This window comes from Oreochromis niloticus, linkage group LG12, assembly GCF_001858045.2.
Source record: "Oreochromis niloticus isolate F11D_XX linkage group LG12, O_niloticus_UMD_NMBU, whole genome shotgun sequence".
Lineage (NCBI taxonomy): Eukaryota > Metazoa > Chordata > Actinopteri > Cichliformes > Cichlidae > Oreochromis > Oreochromis niloticus.
Window position 1 is genome coordinate 18,373,970 of NC_031977.2, and position 21,556 is coordinate 18,395,525.

General features: G+C 41.3%; 1 protein-coding gene across 3 annotated transcripts in view; it reads right to left on the minus strand.

Annotated features, from left to right (window-relative positions):
- Positions 1 to 1,579: 1,579 nt before the first annotated feature.
- Positions 1,580 to 21,556, minus strand: part of wscd2 (WSC domain containing 2) — a 41,433-nt gene continuing 21,456 nt past the window's right edge. For all 3 annotated transcript variants that reach the window (XM_003451643.5, XM_005473340.4, XM_005473342.3), the window contains exons 2-9: positions 19,818 to 20,722; positions 16,127 to 16,241; positions 14,039 to 14,223; positions 11,038 to 11,159; positions 10,793 to 10,967; positions 6,387 to 6,551; positions 6,086 to 6,286; positions 1,580 to 3,347 (exon numbers count right to left, since the gene is read on the minus strand). In XM_003451643.5, coding sequence (XP_003451691.1) covers positions 2,995 to 3,347; positions 6,086 to 6,286; positions 6,387 to 6,551; positions 10,793 to 10,967; positions 11,038 to 11,159; positions 14,039 to 14,223; positions 16,127 to 16,241; positions 19,818 to 20,205 — 1,704 coding nt within the window. In that variant the 5' untranslated portion in view covers positions 20,206 to 20,722 and the 3' untranslated portion in view covers positions 1,580 to 2,994. The remainder of the gene's footprint in view (positions 3,348 to 6,085; positions 6,287 to 6,386; positions 6,552 to 10,792; positions 10,968 to 11,037; positions 11,160 to 14,038; positions 14,224 to 16,126; positions 16,242 to 19,817; positions 20,723 to 21,556) is intronic.

A 21,556-nucleotide genomic window follows, 5' to 3' on the forward strand; every position in this document is an offset into this window, starting at 1 on the left:
TTTATTACTAATTAAACCAAAAGAGACGGTTAGGTTGCTATCATCTTTAAAAGAAAGGAAACACAACAAGACCCAGGAGCTGATTATTAAAAAGAAAAGTAAGTCAAGAAGGCCTAAATCACAAAAACACAGGGTGAAAACCATAGGAGGCCCTGCTAGCCCATAATAGGCATGCTGCCATGTTTTTATGAGGTGGTGAACACAGTAAACACAGGCAGCAACCTCTATAGGGATGAAAAATGAAGCCCTGGAAGTGCTACAAACTACATGCATGGTGGAGAATGAATCCTCACAGAGTGAAAAGACCCAACTCTACAGGACAAACATACATAACAACACTTCAACTCACACTTTTACTACAGCAAAGTTTAAAATAAGACACTGTTTATCCCCCTGAGAATAACCTACATTTTTACGTAACCCTCTTTTCTGCTAGAAAAAGAAAGAAAGAGAGAAGCTTGGTTTGCAAGGTGCATTCCTGGATCAAGCAAGAATTGGGAAACCGCTTGCTTTCTATGTTGCAGCAGGTTTTCTCAGTTCTCTAACATGTACAGAGTGTTGCTAAAAAAAACAGTGGTCAACAGAAAAGTAAATGTCTCTGTTCGAACTTTCTTTAGATGTGTTTCTGGTTTCACATTCTAAATGAGCTTAATGAGTTTTCACTTGTATTATATTCATTTTGCACCATTTTAATTTATAAACACAGTTTGAATGTTTTTGCGCCCTCGCCGGCCACATCATTAGGTAGGTCTGTTCAACTGCTCATTAATGCACATTTTGCATGTAGACATTGTGCAAACCAGCCGGTCTGCCTTAGAAACTGGCATCCCATCTTTTATCAGTAGTTGAGGCTGCTGGTGGTGTAATGGTGCGGGGGGATATTTTCCTGGCACACTTTGGACGAACTGAGCATTGTTTGGTCACCACAGCCTTCCTGAATATTGTCGGTGATCATGTCCATCCCTTTATGACGACAGTGTACTCATCTTTTATCCTACTTCCAGCAGGATAACACACCACATAACAAAACCCAAGCCATCTCAAACGGGTTTCTTAAACATCACACTGTGCTGGCCTCCACAGGCACCAGCTCTCAAACCAATAGAGCACCTTTGGGATAAGGTGGAACGGCAGATTCACATTATGGATGTGCAGTGTGATGCTAATATGGACTGAAAACTTTGAGGACTGTTTCCAGCCCCTCGTTGAACACTTCTGAAGGCAAAACTGTCTCCTAGGTTTGTCTTTCATATACATGTTTTGACATTTAACCTGCTAATAAAAATCAGCACGTGCATGTTAGCAGCACATGACATTAGTATTTATAGCTTTAGGTAACGAAGCAGAACGCTTGTCGATGCTTAGTCTTGTTTTTCTCTTGGCTGCGCTCTCAGAGGTGTACAGGAAAGCCTTGTTGTGCACACTGAACCGTAAAACTAGAGCCCCTAAGGGTCACAGCAGGAAAACACTTTTTCTCTTACCCGTAGTCACCGGCAGTGGTATGTGATATATTAATAAAAATGTTTAAGACTACTACAGATCGTAGCAGATTTCTAGAAATTCAGTCATGAGTCACTCCTTGGATTCACTCATTTATTGGGCCATATTACATTACATTCATTCCATAGAAAATACATTCAAATGTGACACCTGTTCAATAAGTGCCGGCTTGTCAATAAATGCAAAGAGCCAATAAAGTTTAAAGCATGTGTTAAAAATAGAAACAACCTCTCCCATTTGCCTGTTGCAATACAAATATTTTGAACGTGTCAGCATACACTATAAAAATATATTTTTATTATACTGAAAATGGAAGTCAGTTAATGCTGTCTGGCTCTCAATCACCGGTGCTGTTGTTTGTTTTTTTTACTATTCCTGGATTTATCAATCTGTATATTTGTTCGTGTTTAAGCGGCAGAGGAGATGGAGTACCGTTTTAAGACGTGCTGCACAAAGGTTTGCTGGAGATTTTCTTTTTTCAACAAGGAATAGGAAAATGATTATGAGCTTTAACTGTTTCAAAGCTTTTCTTACAACAAAGCAGTAAAAAAAAAGGAAAAAAGACAATTTTCACATTCAGTGTGATTAGCTCTCATAAATAAACCTCTACAACAGTCACTACTTCTAAGGTAAACTCCAGTCTATTACACGAGTGTAATGCCTAATTCCTCAGTGATCTTTGGGGAAGGTGTTGCACACCGAAGTGCTTTTTGGATTTCTGCATCGAGTCCAGTGTTAAGAAAACATATTCACAGCCAAATGAATCAACGTGTGCGCTGCTCACGGGAGATAAATAAATGCCAAAGACATTAATCCTCTTCTCTCCTCAGTCAGTCTCTTCGAAAGGGATAACTCAGCTTCTTGAATAACCTTCTGATTTCTCGTACATACAGTGAATTAAACACCTTACAAAATCTTGGAAACACACAGTATCATCATCATCAGGTAGTTATACCCTGCATATTGCATTTTCCCCCCTAACAAAGAGATACAGCTTTCAGTGAGCTTCTTATATAAAATAGTTCTGTAACTGTAATAGCAGCAGGAAAATTAATGTTTTGACTTTTCTTTTGCACAAAATAAGCTCATTGAACACACTTTGCAGTGTTGTATCGTATCTTTTGTCAGCACAGTCAGATGAGCCCCTCTGTAGTCACAGCTACTGTAGCTTCTTTGTGTTAAGGCATGTGCACATGCCTACACAGCACATGTGCATAGAGCAGGATAAGGAGTGCTTTTCATTCAGCAAATGAGAGAAACACAAACCTCGCCCGTTAAAACTGTCACGTCTACTCTATGAATGCATGAAGCTGATCTAGTTTAGTTTAAAAAAGAAAAAGATGACTGAAAAAACGAAATAGGTGTCCGCCTAGATGACTTAACAGACATCTAACACAATAAAAAATCTATTGATGTCATGAAATTCTACAAGATGTGCAGAAATAAAAAGGAAAACTAACGAAATTTAAAGGTAAACAGAGGTCTTCACATTTATCATCTTGGCATATATTCCTCTGGAACCCCAGACATGTTTCTTTTCTTCAAAGCAGCATCTACTGTTCTGATCAGTTCATTGATGTTTGAACGCATTTCAGGAGTATACGGGTCGTACTCGAGCTTACGTAGCCCCGACCGCTTGAAGTTCCCGTCCTTCTGGCCCTCGACGCAGAGCAGGCGATCCTCAGAAACCTTCAAACCCAGAAACTCGACCATTCCTTTGAGCTTGGAGAACAGGTCCCTCTTCAGATCCTCAAAGTGGACCACGTGGACGTTCCTCCCATAATGCAGCCAGTCCAGCGTGTGGGACGCCCACCAAGGGGCATAGTTCTTGACAAACTCGGGCCACTCTGCAGGACAAAGAGGCCACAGAACATAAATAAATGAGGGTTTTGGGTACCAGTGCACAAGTTAAAAGCATTCTACAGTACAGACTGAAATACAGCAGGAAGAACATCTACAGCCACCCTGTGAACAGCAGATGGATCACCTCTGGCGTTCTGTGTCAGGTCTTTGTTGGATTTTTTTCCTATATTTAAGAAAATGACTTTCAGATATTGTTTATCTGCTGTAGTTTTTTAGGCCTGACACTTCTTCTTTTGTCCTCCACGTCTCCATTTTCCTCATTTTTCTGTTTTTAAAAGACACACGACACACCATGCTGCCATGCCAAGTTTTGGCTAATAGCTCTTTGCTCTTGCAAAAATACTATTTTATCCTAATTAACTGTGTTATGTTTGGCATTTTTCATAGATTCAAATAAAAAAAATGGGAACAACGTATGCATTTTTGTGTCAGCATGCTGACATGTTGACACACACTGGTTCATCCTTTGAGTTGGTTGCCTTTGTGCTTGAATGACTCATAGGTCAACATACAAAAAAGCGCTGCTGTAGCAGACTGCAATTAAAAACAAGTGACGAAGTAGCCAATTTCCAAAGCAAAACCTTGACAGACCTTCAGAAAGCTGCTTCAAAGTGCTCAAGACCACTTCAAAAAACACCAGAAACGGTGGCTCAAGACTTTTGCATGACTATGTAAATGAAACAATTGTAAACCAAAGTGTAAGTGAAAGAAAGATAATAAAAAAGAAATTACAGAACTGAGCCATATAAAAAATGCCCGCAAAAATCTACTAATCCACTCATGGAGACGCCGTCTCCATTAACACCAGAAAATTTGCACTTTGAGATTTCAGCTTAGATGAAGAAGCGGTTACCAAAGGTTATTAAGTCATAATTATCAAAGAGCTTATATTACTAAGTGCATGTACATTTTGTCTGTTCTAATAAAATGGAAGTTCTCGGTAAAATGAACGGTAAAAAAAAGTCAAAGTGGGCTCAGAGTTAAGAGGAAGCGAGAGCTGTGTTAGCAAAACACTGATGTCATTCAACTCCAGAGGCAGGGAGGGCACATTAAGTAATTTCTGAAATGTCCGGACATTTTTGGTTGTCATTCAAACTGCAGAGCTGCTGTGAGAAAACCTTTTCTTTCAGCTTTGACTCATTCATAATCTAGTGGCCCATAAAAAGTGGGAGCTGGCAGGAGCTGTGCTGCATAAGGACAAATCTTTACTGCTGTGAGAGGGTGTCGATAAAGTCTGCTGAGTTCGCAATGTCTCAGAAACCAATAATAGAGGCAACTTTAGTGCCAGAGTGGACAGAATATCAGAAATTTCACCCCAAAAACACAACCAGCAGTGCAGAAAGGCCAAGAAGCTGCAAAAACAGAAGTTAAAATAAAAAACATTTTAACTTTTTCTCCAAAATCCTGTTCTGCTCATTTCAGAGTGAAGACACAGACAGTATCTTTTTGACAGATTGCCCAAAAAGAGGCATCTGTATAGCCGCTAAATCTCAGAGATAACACTGGAAAATAACTCACTGTGCTTTCTAACATGGCATGACCTCCAAAATAAGTTGCACTTGCCCCTGAGTTGACATTATGGGGCCACGCTGGAAGGCATCAGTGTCTGTAACATCATCTGAGCCCCACAGTCTCCCTCTGCGGAGGTGAATGCATCAAATCGTACATGTGGGGCCCTGCGCACAATGTCACGCTGACCCGCTCTCCGTCTATTCGAAGTGGCAGCTGTCAGAAAGCCTTTCTCTTTAGTGAAGTCACCGCATCATTTTCCAAACAACAGAGGGAATAAACACTCATTGGAAATGGCAGGCCAAATGTGCTGATGTTTCCACAAAGAGAGACAACTGCTGGGTCGGCAACTCTCCAGCCTCTGGGGAAAAAAATCGATGAAACCTCGCATAAAGTCAGACAGACGATACGCGGACAAGACAAAAGCGGTTGCCACGGTTACTAGGACGTGGGGAATGCAACAGGAAGAGCAAAATTTGCCTGAAATATAAAGACATCTTAACAAGCTGTCACCTATATTTTAGACATAGGTTTTAATGGAAAATGAACTTAATCCATTATTTTAAGCATCAAGTGGACAAAAGGGGGATTTAAACACTCACCCTGCACCCTGGATGGAAGACATTTCAACAGCTTTTTTAACTGTGTATTTAAAAAACATATTCGTTTTCTGACTGATAACATCTGCAGCTAACAGCATAAAAAAGGAAACAAAGTAAGCTGCTAAGTATTTAGATCATGAGCACTTCCTATCTTTACAAGTATACATACATTTCCCAATTTAAACATAGAATGAAGATCTGAATCAGACTTGTCATAAACATTTCTAATTTATCTGACTGCTGAGGCTGTGGCTAAATGGTGTAAATGATTTTCAAAAGACAAAATGTTGCGCTCAGCCACACTGGTGCAGGTCAAACCGCTAATAAAGGCCAGAGTTTGACTGCATTTCCTCAATTCTTTGCCCTTCTGTATCACAGTTTCCCAGTTCTTTTGTTTTTCTCTCATTTTGCAGTGTTTCAGTTTCTACTTATTGTGAAGCTTTACTCAAACTTTGTTCACCACAACCTCGTGTTATCAGTACCAAAAATGAAATATGCCCTCAGTGCCTCGGTTTAATGAAGTCTTTCATTTTCATTTTCTTCATAGTACGATGACAGCGAGACTTTCGTGCAACATAATATTCACTGATCCCGAGATTTCAGCAGCTTACCTTTCCCTCTCCAGTGGGCCTGGGAAGCAAATCCAATATGTCCGCCATATTTCCGGTTAAATTCTGCCATCAAGGCTTTGTAGGGGTTTCGTATCATGAGGACGCTGGAGTCGAAGGCTTCGATTTCTTTCCTGCCGCTCTCATGTGTCTTAATGCATATTGTCCTCCCACTCCGCCAGTGGTCGCGCTCCCCTTTAAATCCTGTGAAACAGCAACAGCCCAGAGTGACTTTATAGCATCCACAGCACTGCATTCATGGCTGAGTGTCTGTGAATCGTGTCAAAAACATGCCGAGGCCTACCTTTATTGTACAGGGAGCCATCAAAGTAATAGCTGCCAGTGTAGAAGCCAGTGGCGAGCTCTATAAGGTGGCGAGCCCAAGTGTTGCCAGCTCCAGGGAAACTGGCGAGGGCCACCAGCTGCTTAGCACGAGTGGGAAGGAAGTGCCGGTCCATGCACCGATTATCTGACAGTGGAGAAAGATCAGCCGATTAAATGAATCTCAAATTTTCAAATTAATGCTGAAAATCAGTCACTTCCTGCATATTTACACAGTTTTGTAATAACAGACACGGAATGATTAAGTTTAAACTTTGGATGATTTTTATAGAAAGAAGAAATGTCAAGGCGGGCTTGTTTTATTATATTCTTCTCCACATAATGTCACCTAATAACTTCAAACAGTCTCCCAACAACTCAAGTTGACCTGTCTGTTTCCATCCAGACTGTTACACCTTTTAGATATACAACATTTAACACAACATTTGTGCTCAATTTTGTAATAATTAGGGTTTGAATTATTGAGTTATGGCTCAGTCATGCTAGTGTAAAAACAATCTCCTTGCAACTTGCAACAGGATGCAAAGCATCTCCAAATATTCATGATCCAGACCGACTGCAATCTCTCTCAGACACTCTGTGAACAAAGCAACTGACTGCAAGTGGTCACAAACCAGATAACAACATCTCAGCTTCACATCACTACTGTCTTCCCTAGTGGGGTGTAGCACTGGGTCAAAACCATGTGGTGTGGTAAACAATCGGTTTTTCCAACTGAAACCAGATTTAAAGCAAACACATTCAGGTCTCTGACAGGTTCCCTTTTTCTGGGTTCAGCTTGCCAAGAATGATCACATGAAGTTCATTTCCCAGCAGCTGATTTTTGTTTTGTTGTGTTTGTTCACAGAAACCTCCATTTCTGTTTACTGCAATGTGACTCTGCTGATCCAAGCCACATCTGTCTACTGCATTAAGGAAACACTGCCCACAACAATGCCTGGACTGAAGACAGACCTATTCTGGATTTTTGAGCTTCTAACAATATTTGGAATAACAAGAAAAACAGTGATAAGCATGCATGTGTCTGGAACCCAAGATTTTACAGTGAAATCCAAGAAACACTCAGTTGTCAAACATGATGATATTGTTTTTAGTAAACTTTTAAGAGCCCAAACTATTTAAAAATGTGCACATTTACAAAAAAAAAGAAAAAAGCAAAAAAAAAAAAAAAAGTAAAGCTATAAATAATGTTCGGATGATTTGCAACATCGAGCGTGCATAATGGCACGAAAATGAGAATTTAGTGCGGGGGGGTCATGCAGAAGAACTCAGAAGTGTGACTTCCTCATATGCGACACATCCCTTTGCTGTTCATATGCATGTCTGCAAACTCCAGACAATAATATCAGCCTTTTTTTTTTTCTTAGTGCCCTCTGCTCCTGCTTAAACTGCACGGACACACTCGGGTGTTTTCACACTTGCATCCTGTTTGTGCGCGCACAAAATGCTGAGACATTTTTGTTTCTGTTTATTACCGAAATTGTTCACATGTTGTGGTTTTAAGCTTTGTATTTATTTTTAGTTTTTCCAGCTCATAACAAGCAAAATATCTCAGTATTAGGAAAAAAGGAGCCACAGTGGGATAATTACACCTGTTGTGCAAACAGAAGGTTATTATTTTTACTTCATGACAGAAATGGAGAGAGAAACTAATTAAATTGGAGCCAAAGTGCTTTGGTGTACTGCACCTGGGTTTCCTAAAGTAGGGACCCTGCCCACTTCATATGAATGAGGGGTTCATGTCTTCATACTTGTGTGTGTTTTTAAGATTAATACAGCAGGCAACCATACACACACACACACACACACACACACACACACACACAACCTTTTAGCACCATTGTAATGAGTCTTTTTATGTACATGTCTGTTTATCTTAGTTTAGTCTGTTGCCATGGCATCTTAAGAAAAAAAAGGCAGGAGCTATGTTACAAACAATGCTTTTTTTAAGCTTCATAATGTACCAATAATCTGTTTATTTTGTGTTTATTTTCAATACTGGGGCCCTGAACCCTTGGCATATGACACAGTCCTGATAGTGTTAACGCTGTGACTGGGTTAAGGTTTAAAGTGTGACTCTGGAGGTTTTTTTAGTGTGTAACTTAACTCAAATGAGAACAGCCATAGTTATTTAAAAGTAACTCTGAGGCTGTGACTTATGCTGTGAGATACCTGGAATATTCACTGGTTGAAACTGAAGCCTCCTGAATGAATCCCAGTGTTTATTTGGTTTATACAGTTTGAAACTGAGCATGAATTATGTCTGTTGTTGACATAAAGTAAGTGAAACCAACATTGGACACTAGAACAAAGGTTTATAAGTCATGTTTATAACCAACCAACCACTTGTTACTGTGGTACAACTAGTCCTAGGACTCGTAACAGTTCACTGCTCTTTAGACGATGAGTTTGCAAAAATTGCAGCTTTCCCCCGATATTTGGTTTCTGGTCACAATGCGTCACTGCAAACCACACCAGAACATTCAGTCTGCTTACTGAGCACATGTGTCTGGGGAAGAAGCATGGATAACACATTTACTCCTAACATTCGTATTTATATCTGTTTCCCTCACTTCAGTTTGCAGATAGCTGCTACAAACTGTGCACACTGCAGTCTCCCTGAATGCAAAGTATGCTTGGCAATGGGAAGGCGCGTTAGTTCAGACTGTCAGCACAGACCTCTTAGCCTCTGAGCGGGATCATGCTCTCACCATAAATGAACCACTATGGAATTCATTTGGAAGTACAACTAAAGCCACCTCCGCCAAATTAGTCTTGGTGGTCTGGTCTGTAGCTGAATGTGAGAGTGCCAAGCTGACATCTATACAAATGAACCCCACCTCTTTATCCATTTCTCTTTATGTGCTTCTGAAGTCAATTATCTCTTCCTTTAGCCCCACTACTCCATAAAGTTTCCTAAAAACTGGGCTGATAGCTTTTGGATAGTCTGGAGGTACTCAAAATGCACTTCCAGCTCAGAATTAGCTGGTAGAGGAATTAAATAATTGATACTAGCGCAGGTGATATAGTTTTCATGTCAACTGACAAAAATCCATGATAACCTTTTGGCACATTGTAATTCAAGTGGTCTAAGAGGGAACTATACTCCTGCACCTCCTCTGGGCTCTGTTTTCAAGAGGCCCTTCGACCAATCAGACGTCATTTTAGACGAGTAGTAGCTTCAAGAGTGAAGTTTCAGGACTCTGTCTACAAAATTCGAAAACATGAACTTGTCTAAATGAAGCTTACACATACGTTTAATAAGAAAGATCTGTAGTCACACATCTGTCTGCTTCTCAGGTGTTTGGTAACTTATCTAAGCTTTGCATCAGTTTCACTTTCCCACACTGTCAAGCTCATTGCAAGATCACTCGTCTAGTCTAATCGTCTTTCTGTCTGCCTTCTTCAGGCCAATCAGCCACTACTCCATGCACTTTAAATATCACTGCGCATATTTCATTCTCCTTTCCAGACACCTTCATGCAACCAGCTTCCTCCCCTCTCCCATGTCAGGCTCCATCCAAGCCTCCATCTTCATCTCCACCACCAGCATCTAGACTCCGAGGGGTTTTGCCCTAATCCCTACCATTCCTGGGATTCTGCTGTGTCCAACTGACAGATCTGGATCTGATCTCTATATCCCATTCTCATCACACATGATAATCACCATTGTGAATTTTGGGCAGCTCAACACAGAAGTTGACATCTTGTCTATATGAGAGGCACATGCAAGTAGTAGTAGCTAGAAAGCCAGTGAGTAGTCCAAATGTAGAAGTGTGAGTTAATAAGGAAGACAACCACAACTTTTTTTGATTGCACATCACAGAGTGGTATAATTAGCAATGCAAAATAGAAAGTAAGCAATTGTGGAACCAGTAAATACATAAATATGAGGAAGTTGAGTTGAATTCCACGCTAGGCCCAAAACAGCACTAACTTAATATTAGAGTGTAAGACGCACGTCTGGTTGAAGGGGGCTAAGAACAGATGTGGCAAAGCTGCAGGAGAAGAACTGTCAGTTTTTAAATTTTGTGATTTTTGAAATGATCTTCTTCACTGCATGATCACATCTTTAATCCATCGCTTATTAATGCATCACATACATGAAATCATCTACAGTTCAGGGTTGAACAGTCAGTGCCAAAATAATTTTGCAAACTTTGCACGACGTGTGCAAATGAAGTTAGACAAAGTTCAGACTCATGCTGACACTTTGCACTTGAATGCCGCATGTGTCATCATACTTTAAACTGAATGTGCTAAACCTCAGAGTCTGATTTGGACTTCCCACCAACAGAATGTGGCCACCATTTGAGCTTCAACACATGTGTGGCTTTTCAGCTGCTGCCAGGAAGCATTAAAATTTACCTTGAACCTGTGTCTGGTAGACGACAAAGTACTTGTCGTTTCCACAGCTTTCAAACTCTTCCGCTTGGCACCGATTGAGACACATGCCCTCGTCCTCCAGCTCATGCAGGGAGAAGAGGGGCGTTGGGAATCCGCAGTAGCATCGATCTCCAGCGAGCACAGCCAGCGATTTCTCCTGGAACACAACAGCCATTATACACTGAGGACACACTCGCACAGCGTACAAATCCCCAACATCCACTCACCCTTTCTGTGCACATGTCCACGCACTTATCCACAGACATGTTCTGGATGACCGCGCTGAAGGGGAGAGCCAGTGTGACATTGTCTGGCCGGTGGAAACACCCTTTGAAAATGGCACTGCCATCTGAAACAGACAAAACAAGCCAGACTGTCACTTACCAACAGCAAAGAACACAGAGACACTTTTTTCTTTTACTGTTAATGAGCTCATCTTATATCACACAGACAGACCAGCACTGAGACCCTGAACAGCAGCACTCATGTCCCTGGAATGACTTGCAACCTCAAATCCTCTCTGTGGTCTGATGTTGGTGAAGACAACACATCACAAAAGCTGCTCATCTCCTTGATGTGCAGTTGTTTTTTTTAACCTTCTTTTAATTTGTTATTGACCTTTTTTTTTCCAGCCTGCTGAACCTAACTGAAAAGATAAATTAGTTTTCATTCACGAAGGAAATGTTTCTCGCACTGCACCACAACTTTAAAGGGTGACACCCAAATTTAAGTCACCGCTAAAGGAAATCTAAACATCCATTTCACATTTATTGCAGGCTGTCAACCTGTCAGCAGCTCCAGTATAAAGTACTTACGAAAATGTCTCTGTTGTCAACAAACTGTTAAGAATTAATAACAGAGGAGAGAAACCAAACATGCGCTGCTTTTCACTGTGACAGACACCGTGATGAAGACACCTTGCTTGCTCAGACAAAGCCAAGTAAAATATGCAAATAGAGCTGCGTCTCTTTGGTATTCCTTCCTCCAGACTTTATGCTGTCACTACCAGTAAACAAGACTATTGAGCATTCTCTCCTTTCCTTTACAGGAAGTATTAGTGATCAGTGGTGTCAGACTTTTAAAAAAAAGGAAATCCCCTTTATAAATTAGTTCTAGTGCTGTTTGTGTGTGTGTTAAATTATTTATTTATTTTTGACCTTGTTCTCTGACTTAAAGTTGCATTTTTAATGCCACGTTCTCTCCATTACAATGAAACAGCCCTGGATGCACTGGATCCTGTTTGTGTTACCTTCCTGTTTTAACATGCTGCAGCTTTAAATCCATCCAGCTATCACAGAAAATGGTCTCAATAACAAAGCGTACATCAACGATGCATCTGTGCTCAGTTATTATAGCTTTTAAGAGCTGGGATTTACTCGGCAAAGCTCGCAAAACAGCCAGCACATCACATTTCCTCCATTTCCTCTTTGATGTTCTGAGCAGCCGTCACATGACACGAGATCAGGGTTAGAGGTGAAAATGCCAACATGAAGTGCTTGCGCAGCAGTTAGATAGAAGGATTAAAAGCAGAAATGAGAATAATAACAAACAAACAGCAGAGGAACAGAGGGGTGCACTGGGAAGCAGGTTCAGCATAGCCGAGCTTTCTTTGTGTCAGCTGGCTCAACAATTTCTAAAACCACCAGTCAGAGATAAAGGATATCACCACGGTTGGTATCAACTGTCTCTGTTAATCTGGGCTTCCCGCTTCTCACATAAAAGAAGGATTCGGACGCATTATTAGACTATTCATCCGCTCAAAATTGATCATTTGAGTGCCGCCTGCTTCAGTCAGAGACATTATGAGGAGAGCAGGTGATAGAGATTGAAAAAGAACGGGCTGTAACAATGAAACAGCAAAAGGAAGGCCTGGGGGCATTCAGGTTTTACAGTGGCCCATACCCCAAAACAGGAATGTGGAAATTACATTAGTTTGTGTCCAGAAAAGTGAAATTATTTCAACTGATTTATCATAGACTGGTCAAAGTCCTAATCTTTGTTTAGCAGCCAAAGAGTATAAAAGTATTCATTTTATGCATGATCTACTGAACTGTGACTATATATGGCGATTTTTGTACTGCAGTCTTTTAGCAGGTTCCTTCAGCCGTGCCAACATTTTTAACAGGTTGCGTCTATAACATGCATGTTGTGATCGTAACCTGCTGTGGATCAGGTTATCTGTTCAGCATAAAGCAAACCATACCAAGGTACAGCCACCTTCGTCACAATGAGAACTTTGACTTTAAGCTTGAAATACCACGCTAACCCAGTAATCTTGCTTTGTAGTGCACCCCTCTGGAGAGACCAGTTGAGCTGTGAAAATATTCACCACATATCTGCATGGTAACTCTCTCTGATCTCACAGTATTTCCAAGAAGCAAGAGCTAAGAAAGAGAAAAAGGAAGAGTGAATGCAAAAAGGAAAGGGTGGGTAGAGTCACCCCACCATGTGGTCGGGACTTTTTTAGATTTTAAAGAAAAAAGTTCCCGCAACAAAGCAACAAAGAAAGCCACAGTTTTATAACAGGTATAGCAGGAGAAATAATTATTAGACACCCTGCTGAATTTGTTACAAAGAAAAGATTTTTCTGGATGTTTGGCTCATATTCTGTCTCTCTCTCAATTAAAATGCAACTAGCATACAAAATAAAGACTGTTCATTACTTTGTAAGTGATCCAGCAGGGGATCAAAAAATTAGGCATGTTCTATACTATAAGATCATTACAACTCCTGATAATCAGCTCTTTCTCCCAAGACTGAAGTTTTCCACTGGCAGGCAGTGAGTGTTTAGGATGCAGACCACAGGTGGCTGGGCTGTGTAGGTAGAGCAGCTCTCCGGGGAACGAGGTAAACACAACAGAGCAGCCTGCTCCCGACTGTGGCAATAACCCGAAATAAAACAAATCTTTTCCCTCAAAGTAGCCGCGGGTGTTACACTCCTGAATCAAAATTACATCTTTGTGCCTAAGTACAGACTCTCAGGACACTCATATCCAATCAGATCCATCTTAGAAAAGAGACCCGAGTTTAATATTTTATTTTCAAATATCAAATTCAGTTTTTATGGCAAATTATAATGAAATTAAACTTTTTGAAGGTTCCATTTAAAGGATTCATTTCACATTTATTTCAGGCTGTGAACCTGTCAGTGTTGATATAGAGTATTTATATCAGCAGTAGTAAACACTTGACGTGTTGTGTTATTGGATATGCTGATGCCAGACTTACAGCGGCGCGCTGACTCCTGACTCAGCTCCAGCCTATAGATGGACAGTCTGTTGGGCCCTCCGCACACGTTGCTCTTCTCTCCTTTGCACTCCATGTTACATTCGCTTTCTGAAACATTGGGCGCCTGGATCTTATGACCACAATAGCACTCTGCGCCAAACTCCAGGCCTGCATACATATATCCCCTGGAGGGAAGAGGAAAAAAAGGATTAGCATTGTTAGCGTAGGGAGACAGAGAGGTTTAAGTGATCGTTTTGAGCCTTCATTATGTTCCTTAATCCTCCACAGGCAAAAACAGTTCATCCTCTGGAGCAGCTGGGAGAGCTGTAATCAATGGAAACAAACCACTAATGTGGTTTGTGCATGAAAACATTATTCAAGAATAACGCATCGCTGTGAAAACGAGAAAACTTATGTGCTTTGCAGGCCTCTTAAGCAAAGCCAATTATAAATGTGTGCAGTATACTAGAATTTATCACACAGGGACTCTCCTCTCCTTACTGTTGCCTGATGAAGGATCTGACTCCCAGAAGGCTTTTCAGGTGCAATTAGACGTCGAACATGCATACCTCACGCAGGAGAAATCCCCGGGCTGTCGATCAAACCCAAACCTCTGCACCCTGCGATGTGTTGCCCCACATTTGTTTGTCTGCTTTTATTAACCCGCTACTCTAGCAAACGTGGCTGCAAGAGGCAAGAACTAATAGGAGAAGGAGCTGAAAACAGGCATCTCTCTCTGCTCCTATTCTCTGCTCTGTGAATCAGTCATGGGTGTAATTCAGTGCATTCGATAGAGCCGTCCCTGGTACTCCACAGGGAGGGAGGAGGGGAAAAAAAGAGGTGAGAGAAGGATGGCGAGGTATCATGGAGAGTGAGACGGGATGAGAGGATAACGGGAAACAAATGGAGGAGAAGCGTGGGAGATGAATGGCTTGAAACTGGAGCACGTATTTTTACTACATGAAAACTGCGGCAGTGCAAAAACCCCAAAACAAAACAATTTTTTTGGCAATCAGTGAAACAATACTTGCATTATAACACACCGACTGATGTTTTTTGACTGTATAAAAAATGATATAAATGCAAATGTAATTTAATAAACGGCCTGAGGCTTTTTGTTTTGTTTTGTTTGTTTTTTAATGAACACGCTTTAATTATAAACCAACGCCAGCGTGACTCAAAACCGCAGTTCAGTGTTTCAACAAAACACCAATCACATTTCTTTATAATATGCAGAACTAAAACACAGTAAAAGCTGAGCACTGCATAATCTCAGAGGCCTGAAGAGGCCGTGTCAAAATCTAGTTTTAAAGTCTTTATCACGTCATTTGTGTCATTTCTTGTTGTACGTTGTGTTCAATGTTCTACTCAAGCACAGGAAAACTATTCACGTACGCAAACAGGGAGGTTAATGGTCCGGTTAGCTCATTTTGCCCTGGGCCGCAGTAACAGATTAATGTGGCCATAGCTGAACGGAGGCCGAGGAAGGGGCAGTCCAGTTAAGTTCTCCACAGAAACAAAAAAAAAAGAAGCAAGTTGTTTGTGTGCCATGACCACAATTAAATAGAAAAAGGGTATTTTTGAAACTGCAGATTCGAAGTTGGGAGGATTTCGATGCCTAAAATATCATGTGGTCTGTGGTGGAGCATTGGCTCATACTTTAGCCTATTCCAAGAGCATTTTCAAACATTTTCACACCATCCGCAAACGTATTCTGTCACGTTGAGTCAAGAATGAACTTTGGAACTCAAAACCTGTGAAGGATTTGTTATATGTGATATAAAAATGTGATACGATTGGGAGCCTGTGTGCAGCCACAAATGGGCCTCGAGGTCATCTTGCTTGGGGTCTACTGTGCATCTTTCCCCGTGAGCTTTTCTCTCTCTTTTATTTTTTTTTTTGCTTTCTTAGCTCAGTTACGATGGGAAAGTACCTTTTGATCTCCTGCAGGTTTTTAAGCTCCCCTTCAGCTCTTTTGTAGTGGAGGTTTTTTTTTTTTAATTTCTCAGTAGGAATCAAAAGACAGCAAAAAAAAGAAGGTTAACTTGCCTAATGGATGAGTTTTTTTGTTGTTTGCTACTGTCATACCTTTCTGCACAGTTGTCCTGGCAACGAAATACAGTCATTTTTTTGTAGTCGAAAAAGGAAACTCCTCTCAGAGCTCTTTTCTGAGTGTCATCAATGTAGCAGCCGATGTACTTTGCTGAAAAAGGAAAGAAAACACAGTTAGTCGTGTGTGCAGAGAAAACATAACTTAAGCATATGTACATAACATTACATTTCTAACGTAACAGCTCATACAGAGCAATCAAAACCCTTTGTCAGAAGCATCAGAGGTGAATTTTATCCACATTAGAGTCCTCACACACAGCGTCACGCTGTGGTGACATCGCACATAGGAGTCCAAACTGGGGCAGAAGCTTTATTTATTTATAAAGACAGATATCCCCTTCTAGTGGCCTGTAACTGTAGTGGCAGTCATCTCTCTGCATTTTTCAGAAGTGTGTGGGGGCTGGGCTCCGGTGAACCTCTGCAGAGGCATACAATGACCCTTTAACAGCTTCTTGCCTCTCATTAGAACAACGTTCTCGTGTTTAACCGGGCTACACAGGCCCTACCAGCAAACCTCTCACCATCTGTGCTCTGCCATTACCCCTTTAAACCTCTGTTAATAACTAAATGGGAAAAAGCATAGAGTCCCCTGCATTATCTTAATTGTGCTGGTCTACAGGCCTGCATTTGAGCAGCATGCTGTGCACTGCAGCGGATGGTAATCTACCTATTGTTGAGCTGGAAAATAATCTGCTTTTTGATGGAGGGAAATGCAGATTTGATGAAACAGCATCTCTTGTTTTGAATAGCACACTTCTGCTTCACATTACACGAAGGTAAAGGATGAAACGGCAGATGCAACTGATACAATTATTGTTTTCAATCATTTTAGCATCTTCAGAAATGACCTCATTGTAGCTGGTGAATCACATTTTCCATAGTGCTCCTAGTATATCCTTTCTCCAGCCTACTCCTGTTGTCTATTTGTGCAGCATACATCTGTGCAATTGGCCCACACAGCAAAAATGTGCTTATGCGCCGCGGTCTGCATCTTATCGCAATATTCCCTTCAAATTAAATTCGGAGCCAAGGTGAATTATTACATTTGGAGTAAAAAGAGAAGGGGAAAAAAACTCTTAACCCAAACACAGCCACCTTTGGAAGACAAAAGGCTCTTAAACACTACATAATAATGAGTGGCGCTGGATGCACAAGCGCAAACGAATGCTTTGAAGTTATTAATTACTCTATCATCACGTTCAGCTGCAATCCCGTGAGGTTAGAGTTTCAGAAAAGGGCGGCGCGGGGGTGGAGGCGTGGGGTGGCTGAGTGTACATTGTAAACATGTTTGCTTTGCTCCCTCTGAATGCAGAGGGGGCTAAAAAAAAAGAGGTTATTACCATGTGTGCATTGTTTTATAGTCTACATTTGAATTCACAGCAGGTTACTGTGCCGTGACTCAGAGATTATGACCCGCTTCACGCTTACAGATGTTGGGAGTCTTTCCCAGAGTTAAAAATCAGGAGGGAACTCTGCTGTTGTCATAGCACACATAACACAGATGGAGCAGCAGTCCCTCACACTTATGTTTCATATTTATGGCAGTTTAGCTCTCCCACCTGCCTGTACAGCTTCTCTGGAGAGAAAAAAAACAGGAACCAACATCACTAAAAGATAGTTTAAACAAAATCTGTCTGTTTATTTATGCTTTTTTCAAGTGTCTATTTTAGGATTTTATAGATGATTAAATAGAAACAGGCAGATAGCATGTGCTCATTCCCAGTGAAGTTATCTCCCTGCCAGTGCATGAAGCAGATGATTATCACAGCCGAACCGAGGGTTGCTCGCTGGCTGTACGATACAGGAATATTATTTCTTTTTTAAGCACCACTCAAAAAATCACCTGACAATTAATCTGCTTTACAGGTTTATTACAAAAGGAATAATATTTTGAAATACAAAATAAAAGGTAAAAAAAAGTTCCCACCTGTACAGCAGGTAGTTGAACTTTAATTCCACTCGACTCTGAGGCGACTTAACCCTCTAATTTTCAAGTCTACCGTGCATTTCCATCATAAAGGTGCTTTTTTTCCATTAACAAACCTTTTCACTGCCATATAGATTCCTTTTATTTAGATAAGAGTTCAAAAGTGTAGTAACACGAGATGAGCTGTGAAGTGGAATCGAGGCACAGATGCTGAAAACATGCCACAGAGAGAGTAAAGCTTCTTCACATTTCACCTGTGAAATTGTGATATTTCTGTCTCTGGACTCCCATTGATGGGAAAAATGTTTCTAGCTTTCAGTAGTGGCACCTGAGTATTTCGAATTCATGCTGTTTTATATTCTTCCTCCGTGGCGCTGTTGCTCTTTGAGTTTCTTGCACTTATCTAACGACTGTGGGTAAAATGTTACATGTTAACATAAGAGGGAAAAAAATGGTGTTACTACTTTTTTCTTAAGGACTTAACTAGTTTACAATTTTCTCTTGTGTTTCGCCATGAAGACAGGAGCAGGACAGGGGTTGTTTTTCACTTCATAAATGCATTTGGCCAAGATATGAACTGCTGACTTTGTTTACAAATGTTTGTGTTTCATCCAAGAGCAAAGAAAGTGATGGACACGATATGAAAATCAGAGAGGAGGACGAGAAAAAAGAGCCAGGAGCAAATTTGTCCATGTTTCATTTGAAAAGTCAGCAGCAACACGGATCTTTGTCCTGTTCAAGCTCAGTGATGTCAGCTGCAGGTAGAAACATCCCAGTCTTACATCGGTGTTTCCATAACACGTTATGATTTAATAAGCTGGCACTGAGTTTACATGTAAACCTTTTAAGACGGGATTGTGCACATGAGCCAGATAAAGGGGTTAATCCCACAATCGTCTAATCGTTTGGTTGTTGTCATATCACTCATAATGTGAGCATGTGCAGAACATGTGAAGGAGCTACAGCTGAAGCACAGAGACGGGGAGATCCATGAAGGATTTATTCCTGAGAAAAGACATAATTATAATTATCATCTCACTCCACTCCGAGGAGATCTCCCACATGACCAATTACAGCTAGTAGCGTCGAGTCATTGAGATGCAGCAGTTTGTAATTTTTGGGATCTGTTTCATTTTAGCACAAAGTGGGACAAAAGCTGCTTGTGAGTCTGCCAGTGGGTTTCCATTATGAATCGGCCTGCAATGAAAAGTTCAGCATTTGTATTTTGCTCTTCTCTCGGCAGCTCGGCAGTCATTCACGCTGGTAAAATGAAAAATCACCCAAAATAGCCCTCACGATCTGCATGTGGGTATGTTATAATTTTATAGTTTTTTTTTTTTACTTTTTCATATGTCAAAGAAGGAGCAAAATCCAAAAAGTGCAATGCATTTATATTTAAAATATTATATGCCTTATACTATGTTGCCAATTTTGCATTTTTCTCTTGCAACATATTGAAAGAGTTAAAAATGAAGCAGTTAAATGAAAAGTGTGATATATGACAAATGGAGCCTCTCCCAGCTGACATAATGCATGACATGGCGTTCACCCTGGACAGGACTAACCACTGCTCCATATTGTTTAAAACTTCTTAAAAGTTTTATATATAAATAAACATTTGAGACATTTGCTAACTTGCTTTGAGATGTAAAACAAACTAAAGGTTGTGGCTCAGATGGTTTATTTGGAAAACTCCCCGGCTAAAAAAAGTGCACAACTGCAACAGCGGTTTTCACCCACCTCTTCCATCATCCAGGTCTTTGGCATTGCGTCCTTTCAGCGCGCGTTTCCAGTTGCTGGTGTAGTCTCGCCCCCTGCCCACCATCCCCTGGCCCTCCTGTCTAGTTTTCTTCATCCAAGGGGGACCAAACCTCCGTCCACTTCTCCGTTTTTCCTTAAACACCCTACTCATGAGGCCAAGTCCCCGAGTGTCCGATGAAGCCCAGCTGCCCATCTCCGAAGCTATAAGAGAGTCTCGGCCACCTCGGGCTCCGGGGCCGTTGTCCCCGACGAAGCCAGCGTGCAAAAAAACGAGGCTCCCGGCGGTCAGGTAGAGGAGGATGAGGGAGAAGAATCGCACAGGTTTCCTGCGGAAGTAGCGCTGTATCTTCAGCAGAGGCTTGGCCATGCTGGCTCTCCCAGCCACTCAGACACACTCGCCCAGTGATGAAAAATCATAAAGATGAAGAGTCAACACCACACACAGCCCCACTGGGCACCAGCTAAAGCAAAGATAAAAGTCAATGAAAAAGTCTTAATCCTGTATGAAGGTCACCCAAAAAATAACATGTCTTTTCCCTTGTGGATAAATCTCCAGTCTCATAAGGAAGGCTGCCTGCATCTGTGCTGCTCTGCCGATTGTGAGAATCTCTCTCCGCTCCCACTGACGGTCCTGCCCTGACAGCCGGCTCTGGGGCCACGTCCTGAAAGGTGAGTGGCTCCAGGTGAAAGATGATCGCTCAAACGCTGCTTTCACTTCAGTTATCAGCCTACAGAGATGCCATACCAGCACCGCAGTGGCACTTTCTCCCACACTGTGCGGAGGGAAGAGGGTTTTATTTACCAGCTGAGCTGAGATCCTTTCAGCTCTGTGCGGCCGGCTATTCACTGAGATGATCCGGGAGAGAAAGGGCGTGACTCACCATCTGCAGTGAAGACACACACACACACACACACACACACACACACACACACACACACACAGGGAGAATAAACATACACCTGAGTCAGTTTCATCACATGTGGAGTAGAAGAAAAAACATGTGCAGGTTACAAAAGGACAAAGAAGGCAGATCTAAAACTTCTTGAAAAGCTAAAAAAATCAATCCGAGAAAAGACAGAAGCCGAACACTGAAGCATTTCCTTTAAAATACGGTTGGTACATGCAGTTCAACTTTGTTATGCAATGCAAGCGATCTTTATTCTTCTGTCAAACTCACAGCAAACAGAAATACCAGATGGAACAAAGACAAGCACAGAAAATTAAATAACAGGATTCAAAGCAATTACGTATCTTGGAAACGACTCTGTTTTTAACCGTTGCGCCAAACAGTCATAAAAAATTAACTCTACGAGCCTCAGAGTTCTTTATTATCTTTAATAAATTAAGCTAAGCAGAAAGGACAGGGAAAAATAAAACAAAGCTCTACCCCGGAGCATTTTCACTGAAGTCTTTGAGATCTATTGTCTGTGGGAGTTTGTGGGAATTAAAGACATTTGCGTAGATGACAGAAAAAGAGCAAAAAAAAACATCTTTTAAAGAATGCAGAGGTTAAAAATCTGGAAGATTAAGGGTGGTCATCCATAAAACACATGCTTTCACGATTCTGTTTAAGATTTACTGATTGCTTCATTTTGGTTGTGTGTGTTTCGGGATGGCTGTATCCCGACTTTCCAAACTCTCTGCAGCTTCTCTCAAAGGAGTCTCTGTTCTGGGACGAGCCCCAGAGGCTACAGTCGGATGGTGTAATGCAACACTC